The following is a 14,081-nucleotide window of genomic DNA, read 5'->3' on the forward strand; positions in this document are numbered from 1 at the left end:
GCTTTCTCTCAAGCAATGTTAGGCTTCTTGTTTCGTTAACGTGTGTGTTTGATACATTTCTTCAATTAGTTCACTGAGCACACAGGTTTGTTTCTTTGTGGTTGACCGTTGCATACATTGATTGGTCTTTTTAAGTTTCTTGACTCTCTTGCAAAGACTTTGCACAATCGTGCTAATCCAACACGATCGTGTTCTGCTACTTACATTTACCAACGAAGTTCTGTTCAGACAAACTCGGGCCTATTTTGGAAAGTCCACATTGTTGCCAAATTAGTTTTGCATGGTAATCTTTGTAACTCAACTAAGGAAACCAAAGAAAGCATTTTACCACGACAATGGTGAATAAACAGTTGAACATTGACACTGTAACTAATCCAAATGCTACTTAATTGTATACGGACTCGTCTATGGGATATAGTCAGTGACTGTCTCTGTTGTGCTTCAGTGTGCTGAAAGATTTTCTTTGGTGTAAGGAACATTGCTCCACAGTTTAACGCACGTGCGATTCCTTCCAGAAGGGGGCAAAAGTGCTAAAAATGCTGAACCAACACTGTTCACATGCTCGCAGGAGGGACCGAAGGGCCGATCTCCACATGGAATGTCATTGAGACTGGGGGTGATCTGTTTTTTGGGAACGCGTACTGTTACATTTTCTCTAAAGACCTGAAGTTGGGGTAGAACAATGAACAAATTGGCTCCTTTTTAGTTAAGTCCTACATTTTACCAACCCCACCAGGCTTTGGTAAAATCATTTGATTTAAGTTAAAATTACATGTTGGCAAGCCTCGCACTTACTACTAGGTTTGCATTGTCCTTCATAATGCACTTTGTAAAGTGCATCCCTTCTTCAGCCCATTGAATATCTATTCTGAGCTGACTGCCCAGTTTGGCCAATTTCAGCTCTGAGTTGACACTTGCCGATCTATGCAATCGGGGCAGTGGGGAGCCTCCTCTATGCACCTCAACCGAGAACGTTTCTTTTTTGGATTTTTTTTTTGGATTGATTTTAACAAAAATAACCAAACAATAAACGGTCATTAGTGTAACAATCGCATGGATATGTTCGTTATCCCACAACCACCCACCCTGCCCCCCACCCTCCAAGCTTATTCCACTTTACCATTCACCATCGTGTCCTCTAAGGGTGTAATCACTTCTGCGCCCGTCAAGGAGTCATCCTCTCCAGAGTCGGTCTGGGCTGACTCCAATAGTGCGGCCACAAAATGCCTCCAGGCCATCAATGTCTCACCTAGGTCCTCCCCTCCTGTTAACTGCTTCATCCCACACTGCTTTTTCTGCATCCACCCATACTTGAAGGTTGCGCCACCCCGCTTCCACCCTCAGTCTATTGATAGCTTTCCAGCCCATGACAATCATGCGCTTGGCCAGTATGTAGGCCAAATCCTTCAGTTTACATACATGTTTCATCTTTCGCGGCCTGGGAAAACCCCCCTACCATGCATGCCCAGCAGAGGAAGTTGTCCTTTAATTTTCTCTCGCCATGAAAGTGTGATAATCTGGTCCCCCACTCACCGCACCATATGAGTACATCAGCTTGATTACCCAAACTTGCACCCAGCTTCAAACCTTTTACCTGTGTTTTTGCAATTGTCTGGAGCAAATCCCTAATGCTACATACAGTATGACATTTGTCCAAAGACTTGAGGGACATTGAAACATGTTTTTTCTTTGTACCAACTTTGCTTTCTGATAAACTATACCTGTCGCAGGGCTGGGGAAGTAGTGGAAATGAGCTTGATACACAAGCCTCTGGGGCCACACAAAAAAGGGCCCCCACTATGCAAAATGCCTGCCAACTAGGTGGTCAAACTGGAGTACCAAACACACAGGATAAACCATAGAGGTTGGGTGCAGAAACGCGAAGACAAAGTGGTAAGAAATCAACAAATACTTGAAAACCATTATCGCCATATCTTAAAATTTCAACTTTCCACATACTCAACATACAAAAACTCACACAACCACCTCTCTGCACAGCAATCCGCACGCACTTCACCAATTTGCAAGAACAGACTAACACATAACCCGACACAACAGCAAATGGGAATTCTGGCACTGGCCGAAAACCGCACATAAGCTCAGGAAACAGTGCAAACCGAACTGAAGCCGCCAAAAGGACATCACAACTGTCCCTATTCCTACTACACCCTACTAACTACCCTCCGACCCCCCCCTCTTCACACCCTCCTCTTCAGATCCGCCAGAGCGACTGTCCGCAGTACAAATACCTTTTAACATAAGCTATCCTGATCCTTCTGGGAAATATGGGTCCACGGCAGCATTAATGTAGCTCGACATCTCTTCAGCTAACCTAGCTTGAAGACAATCGTCCCGAATTGAAGTCTTCCAAAGACCCTTTGTTTTTGTATATGTGCATGTGGTCACGTACCTTTGAGATGGATTTCATGATTTAAATAGCATTGGGTATGAGTAACATTTCCCGAATGGGCGAGTAGTGTTTTAGATGTAAAATGTTTAATTTGAAAGTGCTTGAAATTAGTTGGCAGTCGAAAGTTGGTTGCTACGGAATATTTCATGTTAACTCGCTATACATAATGGCAATGTAAAGTAAAAGAACCCTAAAAGACGCTGTGTGCATATTTTACTTTTTTTTCAGAGTCGGTGATAGCGATGATTTGTTCATGGCAGAAAATGAAGTTGCAAAGGTTGCAATGAATATTGAGAAGGAGATGTTTGGCTTGTTTCGAGAGACAGACAGCCGATACAAGAGCAAATACCGCAACCTTATGCTCAATCTGAAAGATCCGAAGAATCAGGTTACTGTTTTTTTAAGCTTGGTTTAAGGCATGTGGGATGTATAGTGTTGCCTGTTACGCATTCTCCTGAAGTGATATAATATGTGGCATGGAACGTTGCTCTTAAATTTACATGTAATCCAGCCTTGTGCAAGTGTAAGCTTCCATGCTCCTTATCTAAGCACCCTGGATACCCAATGCAACTCGCAACAAGCAAACTTCATATTTGTTACCTTGCCCCATCCCCATGGGACTGGATCTTTTCTCAACTTTTGATCTTCAATTTTGAGTGACGGCTAGACCATGTCATTGCGTTTTTAGATGGACCAATCATATATACTATTTTGGTTTTCCAGGGTCTTTTCCACCGAGTCCTTCGTGAAGAACTCTCTCTATCGAAACTGGTGAGATTGAAGCCAGAAGAACTTATATCGAAGCGATTGTCATCTTGGAAATCGAGACCAACCAAACCTGTAATTATGCATGCAAGCACTTTTGTGGCCATTCTGTTCTATGCCATGTCATTTTTCTGTGCTTAGATACAACTTTACAAAAACACTTGTGTCCTTAATGTTTTTGTTTAGACGCTAGAATCCAAAACAAAAACCCACGTGGAACAGAAAGATTCAGACACCAGACATGCTTTCCCAGATATGGAAGATTCTCCACCTTTGTCGGATTCTGATGTATGTATGATGTCACCTTTTTGTCTGTGAATCTTTGAGCTGCAAGGTTGTTTTTCTGGCTAGTCATTCACTGAACAGTAAATCGAAATACTCGTGCATTCAGTGCCCTGACTGAACCAGCCGTAAACTAGAATACCTAATATTTAATTTGTGCTATAATAATCACACTGGAGACCACTATGTGTTGGTTCTAGATTGTTTAACTGCATTTGGTTATTATTGCTGTAAGCTGCACAAGGCCGTATTGATGATAAAACTCGTGGGGAGTTTGCATATGCCTACTTCTGTGATGCTGGGAGATTGACTACACCCATCAAAGTTAGCTAGGAGCAGGCTTCTCGAAGCCCAATGAGAAACTTTGGCTGTCACTTGATGTCCGTCTTTTTGGTGGTGGCTTTTCTATTGTGTAAATGCACTGAAATGTACCTTACTGGTCCAACAAAAAGGTTTAATGTTTCAAATTTAATATTGGCTATATGTTGTGTGCTCTTCAAAAATGTGCCTATCGGTCAAGCAACCTGGGTAAAGAGACTTAACCACATATAGAGTTGTCCATGCTAAGTGGAACAAGATTTTTCGCCCACAGTAGGTGAAGCTAACCTGTCCTGTCAAATTGCATTCCCTGCCCACTGCACATTAATTTCGCTTGATGGATTTCCTAATTGTTTGTAGCCAGCTCCAGACACAAACCTGCACTGTAAGCTATACAGCTTGCGATACTGGTCACAAAGAGGTGAGTGGGCTGCAAAGGGGTGTATGGCTTTCTGAGCCACCTTTGGGCCACTACTTCCAGCTTGCAATAAGTGCTATCCTTCTAGGAATAGCAATCTCATCTTCGAATTCCTCGCTTACTGCTCCTTGCTTTACTTGATGAAATTTCCACCCAGCCCCGCTTACATTACATCTTATTTGGTCTTTTAGCATTACGCTTTAATGCTAGCTAAAGTGACATTTCCGGTTCTGGAAATCGGACAAGCACTGTGCTGTGCCTTTGCTTAATTTGCCTATGCTCAGATGGGTCACGAAGACAAGATGACCAAATTATCTGTTTGGGTCTTGTAAGGGGCGTTAAGGACTATCAACTGCTGTTATTAATAACATTAAAGCCGTTTACTACATGTTAAAATACGCAGCATTTTTACGTTCCCTTCATAGGTATGCCATATATTCACAAGTATATACCCAATTTGCATGACATTTTACATTGTCATAGTGCAGGGAATACTCAGTCGTCGTAAAATACTTTAATAACTAATTTTAGTTGGTGCAGAAATTTGTCTCCTTGTAGTTATGTTCCCAGGGGTATCTTGACAAGGGTACTTTTGAGATTTTGTTTATTTATATATGCTTGTTAACCAGTTAAACGGATGATCCAGTGTTCCCTATTGAGGTGCAAGGTTTATGTTGATACAAATCTGTTCATCCATACACATGACTGCCCTAGAGCGCAATGCAATAATATAAAGTAGTCTTTGAATGCCTCACCCACTTGCACGGTATACATATCCATTAACCTTAATATAATACTAGCAAAGCGGTTAACACTTTATTTATTGTGTTCTTCTTTAGGATCAGGAGCCACCACAGGAATCTGCAAAGACTGCTGCCCCTGAGAAAAGCCGCCCAGTCCTTCCTGATATTTTCAGCAGCATGTTAAATGACACGACAAGTCAGCATCGTGCACATCTTTTTGACCTGAACTGCAAAATCTGTACAGGTGAACACTGGGATGCTGAAACTGTCCGTTGCCTGCCGAGATTGTCTCGCCCTTCTTGCCTCTTGTGTATGAAGTGTTTCTGTATGTTTATAATCTTAGCAGTTGACCATGAAATCCCCAGTTTGATGTGGTGGAAATGTGTGGAATGGTCTCTGCAAACCATTTGTCATTCTTTCTGGTCTTTGCAAGTGTTGCATTGTCTGGCTGGTGCAGGAGCAGGTGTCTTGTTTCTATAGTCCACTTGGCGTTTTATGGTATCCCTTAGCAGCAGCTAGCTTTACAAGACTTGGAGTGAAATGCAAGATATAGATGGTTTACCCGATTTTAACCAGTTTTATGCATCGGTCTTCCCCCAATATCTTAATCCCTAGGACTGGACTTAAAACTTAATATCATTGATATATTATCCACATTTTACTTTGCAACTACATTTCCAACCCCCAATAATATAGAGTAGTTCCCTTATTGCTCCAAGCTTGAAAAACGTGCCCATATAACTACCTCAAGTCTAATTGTGCCAGAACACTTAAGATCTCCGCTCAAAATAGGATGTGCTGCTCGGTTGATTTAGAAATATGTATTTATTTATTTTAAAATCCTGTTTTCGAGCATGGAGAACATGTAAAAATGTATCTGCACCGTATAAGAATAAAATTTGCTTTTCTTTTTTTTTAAATGCATAACTGCCAATACAGTGCCCACAATTACCACATAAAAAAGTGACCAAATTAAACATTGCAACTTTGCTGTCTCCACAGCCTTGCTTTTAACTTACAGAAATGTCCTAAAGAAAGGTGGTCACTCTTGAGTGTTTAGGTCAATATGCACCAGTCCCAACTAAAGCACCACTCTACCTGGCTGAGAAAATGAGGGAAGGGGAGTTGAGGGCAATGTGGCAAGAGTGGGACCTTTCCCTATTGCGCACACTCTGGAACAAGTTATCAACTCAAATTAGATGGCCCCCTTCATTCAGCAGTGAAGACCCCTCTTTTCAAATGTCATGTTGCCAATAGCTGATCCCTGTCAGGCTGGTAATATCCACATCCAACGCAGGAGCTGCTGAGTCCCACGATCCCACTAAGATGTCTAGCTCACAACTAAACTGAACAGCTGAGTACTAGACACCCCTGGGGGGAAGGGGGAAAAGTGGATAAAATAACAAATCAGACACTGGATCTTCTATCTTCATCCGGTCTCTGCATGAATGAAAATTGTCAAGCATTAAATAATATTACAAAACTAAACGACTATTTTATGAATATCAACAATCCTACCTGAATACCCTCTGCAAAAAGCCCAGAGGATGATAATTATTTCTATATATTTTTTTTTAGTTTTGAAATAACTCCAACTCTTTTACCCTAAAAGCAAACTTTGGTGGTCATGTTTCATAACTGTGCTGCTGAAAACCAATGAACTGAATGTCATTACAAGTGACTAAACTGATGGAGGTTCCTTGTGGAAATAAATGAACTTGAAGAAAAGAAAATGTGTTTCCAAACAATGTCAATAAAACTGTGAACACAAACTCCAGAATGTCTCAAGAAGATGAGTCTTTTGAATGAAGCACACTTGAAAATAGAGTTGAAAACACAGAAATAATCTTTTGTTTTCCTTAAAATGATACTATTTCCTTAATCAGTTCATTCCATTTCATTTACCTCTCTTTATGGAAATAGTTCAACAACCAAAGGAAATACCATTTAATGTTGAGTGCAGTTTTAAAGTAGTTATTCCTCAAAAACGTCTTTGCATGTAATGAGATGCATTTGGAAGATTCCTCATATAATATGGTAAACACGTCTTATATATTTTCCTCTTTGTTAAAAATACCTTGGCTCAAAAATAAATATCCTTCTTGGTGCTGCTTTTAAAAAACAAGGTTGCCTGTGCAGTCATTAACTTTAATAGCCTTTAAATATCATGTTTTCATGACTTAATCTCTGATGAATGAGTTTGCCATGTAAAAACACTGGCTTCACAACACGACGTATTTTAATCCTTGCACTTCAGAGGAAAAAATAACAGACGATAAGGATAACTTTGGCAGTTCATTTAGATTAATTACATAAAAAGTACTTAGCTTATTTTTTGCTTTAGAAGACCTCTCAGCATGTTCTTCCACAGGGAAAATTAATTTCTTTAGAGTAGATGTAACTTGAATGAGTTGTTTCTTTTTCTTTTAGTGTTGAAGATATTTTCTTAAGAGTTTTCCAAGGCCCAAAACATAGGAGATAAACAGAAACATGACCAGCTCAGGAAACTAAACTAATGAAAGGCAGTTTAGAATGTTGGGAGTCACACCATTGTCAACCTGCCACCCAATCAGAACTCCTGCCTCTGCCCTCCATCTTGGCTTGGGGTATCTGCAGTACTCTGAATATGGAAGTTAAGGCCCAACCATTTTAACAGTGAAAGGACTATATTTAGCTTTTAAACCTAACAATGAAATAAACAAAGAACATAAGGATAATAATTCTTTAATTACCACCTATTTACTATGGAACCTGACATCCCACCACTAACCCTACTACTCTTACGTCCCGTCCCCTTTCCTCCATACTGTATGGGTGTCCCTTCCAAGGGACGGGAGACAGAACCTTTTTCACCAGAAAAAACCTTCCCCATTAAATTTAGAAGCACGCGGGCCAGGGAGCATGTGCTGCCCTGACTCTGCCCTCCGGCGCCACACCTCAGTCCCCTTTTCCACGTCGACGGGAACGGCCAAATTCACCAGCGCTACTGGGTTTGGCTTCGGCCATGTAATGCCACGCGCAGATACCTCTTCTCTTCGTCTTATCTAGCATTCAGGTACTCTGTCCTCAGGTGTGAAGCTCCTCCCCGGTGCATGTCGACTTCTACGGGATTCAGCCGGTGTCCATCCTGCAACGGGCTCTTCCCAACTTCAGACGCCACGCCCTCTGCCTACGTTGCCTTGGCCCAGACCATGGTTGGCAATCATGTTCGGCGTGTGACTCGCTGTCCTCAAAGGCTCTGAAGAACAGACTATCCAGGTAGAGGGCGCGTTTCCAGAAGCTGCCTCCAGAGGATCTCAAGAACTTTGTGAAGCTTCGTCCAATGTAGGGGGCAATATTTTCCAGCGCACCCCGCAAGGGGACTCCTTCCCAAGGACTCTCCCACGTGGGAGGGACCGTCCAGGTCCTTCTACCGGCACGTGCACCGAGGCTGCTACAGCTACCGGCCCTCGGTCGAGGGATCCTCTCGGACGCAGTGTCGAGGGACCAGAAGGTTCTTGTACCAGGCTTATACTCAAGAGGCTCTGCCTTTTTACCGGCGCTATAACCGAGGGGCTATGCCCTAACACTGGCATTATGTCCGAGGGGCTACGCTCTAATACCGGCAATACGTCCACGGGGGCACCTATACGTAGGTCTACCGACCCCTGGGTCGAGGGTGTCACACCTGCCGAGACACGAGGAGGAGGGTAGGCCCAGTGGCCCACACGCTAGAGTCTTGGACCAGGCCGGACCCAGCGGGCTGGGCATCACATTGCAGGCAGCTCGACAAAATGGCCACCGTGCCAATCGGGAACACCCATCCGCCATTCCACGAATTCGGCAAAGAACGAGTCAAGGTGGGGCTGGTCGCAACCAGGTACATGGCCTACAGTCTATCCTTCATATGCGCAGGGCAGCTTTCCCATGCGTCCATACGGACTGGGTATGCAGCGGCTCAAGCAGTCCCCTGCTACCCCGTCGGTACCCCCTACCACCTCTTCGGCCAGTGAGGAGGTGCTCTTCGACAAACTCCTCGGCCCCATGAGGTCTCCGCAGATGGGGGCTATCATCCAGGACGCAGTCAGGGAAGTCCTTCCCGCCATGCAGAGGCACAAGACTCCTTCATCGGGCCCCCAGGCACTGGTGCAGCTGCCTCCTCTGGCTCCACAGCCTCTGCTGCCTCCCCAGCCTCCGGCTCCAGTCTCCGTACCCCAGCCTCCATCTACCCCTCCTCCGCAAGATCCTCCGGATCCGCACGAGGAGGAAGATCCGTACACACCATCCTCAGCTAGGGCCTTCCATGAACGCCTTTCTTGCCTGGCGGAGTACCTGGGCATCCCTCAGCCCGAGGTTGAACAACCGGCAGAGGGGGTTCTGGCTGAAGTACTCACAAGACGCTCCTCTGCCAACACGGGGATTCCACTGCAAACCGATGTATTCTCCCTGTCCAAGAAGTGTTGGCTCAAGCCCACTCAGTCCAGCCGGTCAACCGACGCCTGGATGCCAAGTACAGGCAGATGGAGGGGGATACACTCTTGCTCTCAACCCATCCTCCGCGATCGCTGCAGCATCACTATACTCCAAGCCTCAGTCGTCCTCCGTGGCGCTGCTAGGCAAGGAGAAGATCTTGGAGGCTTGCTGAAAGAAGATTTACTCTGCCTCCTTGCACATGCGTCCGGCCAACGCAGATGCCATGCTGGCTGCCGCCAACCAACGGTTATGGTGGGAAATTGCGGAATTTCCTCCCTGAACTCCCCTCCCAATGACAATCTCGCTTTAAGGCGGGGCTAGCAGAGGCCAAGCTCGTGGCACACTCATGGAATCCACAGTAGTGCATATCGATACCTCTGGATGACAAAATTCAACCTGGACGTCCAGGAGCGCTTCCTAGATCTACCGTTCGAGGGGGAGTGAGGGCCCTCTTCCACTCCTCTACGGACGTGGAGCTGGACAAGAGCAGCTCACAAACTGCAAGAATGGACACTGACTTTGCCAAGACCACGCCCAAATCTTACACCCAATCTTAGCTGCGCTCAGAGAAGGGTCGTACATATGGAGGATTCTGCGGCTTCCAGGAACGCAGATCCAGGCAGCTGGACCGCTCGCCGTCCCAGAGCCGGCGCAAGCAACAAAAAGGGGGTGGGAGGTAAGGGCTTTTTCCGGTCCTCCACCTCCGAGGGAAAGAAGGCATGACGCGCCCCTTCGGGTCCACGTGTCGCCGGTGGGTAGCAGGCTTGCTCTCCACACACATTTAAGGTGCCTGAATTTCGCAGGCCCTTGGATCCTCTCCGTAGTATCCACAAGGTACCGCCTACCCATCCCAGCCTCTCCTCCCTCCTCCACTCCCACAGGTTGGGATAGCAACTCTTTTGGCAGATATCCGGTCGCTCGTAGAGAGCCAGGCAGTGGAGGAAGTTCCGAACTCCCAGCAAGGTGTCATGATTCCTGCCCCTCACGTCCCCAGCCCTCCAAGATATCAGGCTGGAGCCAGGCCACGATCACCTACATGGCCCTCAAGGGCCTCTCCATCCCTCCAAATACCCACTTGGAGTCAGACTTGGTGCTTGTGGCACCAGGCTCACTCACTCCTATAGGATAACATTGGGGATTGGACTTGTAGTGTATTGTTGGGGACAAGATGGATGCCCCCACTTATTTCGGTTCCCAGAACTGCATGTGCGGTCTAGTCTTTTGGGTGTGGTTCAGCCCAGAGGCACTGGGGAAACCCTGAGACTATTTAAGCTACACCCAGGCTGAGAAACATGCTTTGCGTTTTCTGCACCTGCAGCGACACTCAGTGTTCGGATCGGTCTCCAGTAGGCCTGCATCTTTCTTCTGCGCTCGGCTCCTGCAAGAACACTGTTAGGAACAGCCTTACCTTGCGGCGCTTCTGCCCATCATTCATCGCTCCTTCTGTTCTGCGGGCATCTTCGGCGGTGTCATTCCCATCCCGGCACGCCGCTTCCTAAGGAAAAGGGAAAAGAACAGAAAAAAGGCATTAGTAAGCATTATGCAAATCTTCGCTTATTTTTAAATACTGTACAAGCGTCAAACGCTTACCTGAATCCCAGCCGCTCTGGGGGAACTCTGTCTCCGGAACTTCTCATCCATCTGCAAGAGGGAAAAGACACTCCAGGTTAGCGTGGAAACATCTAGAGGCGCCGCATACCGCGTTTACCCATCACATTTGTTCTTCATAACCGGCATCCACGCTGAAAACATTGCGCCACCTAAAAGACACAGAAAAAAGAACTTGGTTCAATGCAAATACGAAAGCGGTGCATCTCGCTCACTCACCTTCAGTGCTACTCATCTCAGCAGCACGCCGCCATCCCCGGGCGCCGGCTATCATCTAAGGAAGGAAAAGAACAAAGTTGGAGAACTGTTCGAAAGACTCATTATACTTACCTGTCGGACTCTTGCCAGTGAAGTAACTAGGCAGCAATGAACCCGCATCGATCAACGCGCCCCTGCTGGGAGAGCACACTATCCAAGAAAACAAGGTGAACTGTGGATCAAAGGGAAGGGTTGGACCCCGGGGAAGAAGGGGTTCAAGCACACAGACAATAGGGAGTTAAACTCTACCAATCCTGTGTTTCAGGCCCAGTCTCCAGTCGGAATAGCCTCCAGCGAGAGTTTGAGGTCGTAAGACGTCAGAACAGGCTGAGTGACGTCCCCGTGGATACCAGGTGAGCGTTACACCTGGCTTTGGCTTCTACTCCAGGAGTGTCACCATTCAGAAGAACCAGGCAGGCCTGAGTTGTGCTGGACCTGTCCACCCTCAACCTCTCCTTACCCCTGCAAAAATTCAAGATGGTTACGCCAGCTTTTATAGCAGAGACATTGGACAAGGGAGACTGGGTGTGCTCCCTGGACCTGAAGGATGCTTACTTGCACGTCCCAATTTGGGGTAGCCCCATCGTTCTTTCCTCCGGTTCAGAATCATGGGCTGCCATTTCCAATACAAGGTCCTTCCGTTTGGCCTCAACTCGGCCCCCAGGGTCTTTACCAGGATCATGAACGCAGTAGCGACCCTCTTCAGAGCGCAGGGCCTCCACATCTACCCATACCTCGACGACTGGCTCATCAGGGCTACGTCTCCGGAGGCGGTTCACCATTCATACCATGCCCTTATGAACACACTACACGACCTGGGCTTCTCGCTCAACCTCAAGAAGTCACAGCTGCTCCCCATGCAGACTCTGATATTCCTGGGACTCATTTGGGACACGTGCTCCGAGAGGGTTTTCCTATCGGAATTGAAGATCTCGGCCATCAAGAGGGCCGCCTCCCACTTCCACAGCAGAGTGGTGACCTCAGCATGTTGGTACCAACATCTCCTGGGTCTATTAGTGGTGGTCCTGTTAGCCGTGCTGCACACGAGACTAACGATGAGAAGGATTCAGCTGCACTTTATGGCCTCATGGTATTGGGAGCGGGGCTCACAATCAGAGATGATCAATGCTCCTCCATCTCTCCGCCCGGACCTAACTTGGTGGTCCATGGACTGCAATCTATGGACGGGCAAGCCCTTTCAGCCGCCCCATCTGCAGGTCACCATCAACAGACCCTTCGCTCGAGGGCTGCGGAGCCACCCTGGACGATCTCTCGGTCCACAGCACCTGGACTCAACAGGAGCAGGAAACCACATCAATTGGTTGGAGCTGAACGCCATCTGGCTAGCGCTCCGAGCATTCCTCCCACTCCTCAGGGGCAAGGTTGTCCTCATCCAGACAGACAACTGAACTAGCATGTACTAAGTCAACAGGCAGGGGGTGGCACCAGATCCCCTCCTCTGTGCAGACTGGCGATCAGCATGTGGGAATGGGCCTTGGAAAACAAAATGTACCTCTCGGCAGTCCACCTCTCGGGGGAATCCAACCTGGAGGCGGACAGACTCAGCAGGCTGGGAGTGGACAATTACGATTGGCAGCTGAGCGACCTTGTTACTCAGATCTCCAGCAGGTGGGGTCATCCCCATGTGGATCTCTTTGCCACCTGGCACAAGAAGTGCCCCCAGTTCGAATCCTGGCAAGGGCAGGGCCCGGATCGCTGGGTGATGCATTTCACCTACAGTGGACCGGCATGAAAGCCTACGCCTTTCCGCCCACTCCTCTGGAACACAGAGATCAAGGAGTCTCACCAACTCTGTATCATTCTGATAGCTCCATGGTGGCCGGCCAGGGCATGGATTTCAGAGCTCCTCAGCCTCTTGGAGGTGCCCCAGATTAACCTTCCGACGGCCCCAGCACATCTTCTGGCACAGCAGGGAGGCAGAATCGTCCACACCGCTCCAGGGAAACTAGTCCTCACAGCGTGGTACCTGAGCAGGTAACGCTTTGGCACCTTAGCCACTCACAGGCCAATCTGGAGATCCTATCCTACAGGGCGCCAGGAGCAAAGCCACAAGGACCCAATGGACTAGGTTCTGCCACTGGGCAGACTCCAAGGGAATTAACCCCTTGGCCTGCAATTTGGATGAGGTGCTCTCCTTTTCAGCGCACCTCGCGTACCCAGGAGTACAGGTCGACACTTGCCGTACATACCTTGCAGCCATTGGGGCGTAGGAAGGCATCTTTTCATCCTCCAACCCTATCTTCAAACACCTGACGGGTCTTGTTAGGCTCTACCTGCCCGTAAAGAGACTGCACCCTGTTTGGGCAGCCCTGGCGCACAAACCAATTCAGCCAATGGCATCTGTGGACATTAGGCTGGTCACCAAGACAGCGTTGGCCTTACCTTGGCTCAGCGAGATTCAGGCGCTGGTCGCCTCTGAACCATATACCACCTTTCACATGCGCAAAGTAGTCATGTGGACGCACCCGGCATTTCTGCCCAAGGTTCCATCTGCATTTCTCCTGAACGATCCCAAGGATGATGCACAGAGTATTATGCGTCTGGCGTGCCCTAAAATTCTACTTGGACAGGACCAAGGGCTTCCGCAAGTCGGACGCCCTTTCGTCACGTTCGGCGGCTCAAGGCCAGGCTACCAGGCCTCCAAGGCTTCCATATCCCGCTGGATGGTCTCTGCCATCAAGGAAGCATACGAGGGTCAGCACAGGCCACTCGCGGCCAACATGCATTCCCACGCAGTCAAGGCCAATGCAACGGCCATTGTATTCCAACGCCATGTATTGTGACAATTAATAAGCAGGGCAGCCTC

General features: G+C 47.5%; 1 protein-coding gene across 8 annotated transcripts in view; it reads left to right on the plus strand.

The window, feature by feature from the left end:
- DIDO1 (death inducer-obliterator 1) overlaps positions 1 to 14,081 on the plus strand; it is a 624,211-nt gene that overhangs the window by 530,698 nt on the left and 79,432 nt on the right. For all 8 annotated transcript variants that reach the window (XM_069650767.1, XM_069650768.1, XM_069650766.1 and 5 more), the window contains 4 exons: positions 2,639 to 2,798; positions 3,134 to 3,250; positions 3,362 to 3,463; positions 5,033 to 5,180. In XM_069650767.1, the coding sequence (XP_069506868.1) occupies positions 2,639 to 2,798; positions 3,134 to 3,250; positions 3,362 to 3,463; positions 5,033 to 5,180 (527 nt within the window). The remainder of the gene's footprint in view (positions 1 to 2,638; positions 2,799 to 3,133; positions 3,251 to 3,361; positions 3,464 to 5,032; positions 5,181 to 14,081) is intronic.

This window comes from Ambystoma mexicanum, chromosome 3p (genome assembly GCF_040938575.1).
Source record: "Ambystoma mexicanum isolate Mex_15411 chromosome 3p, UKY_AmexF1_1, whole genome shotgun sequence".
Lineage (NCBI taxonomy): Eukaryota > Metazoa > Chordata > Amphibia > Caudata > Ambystomatidae > Ambystoma > Ambystoma mexicanum.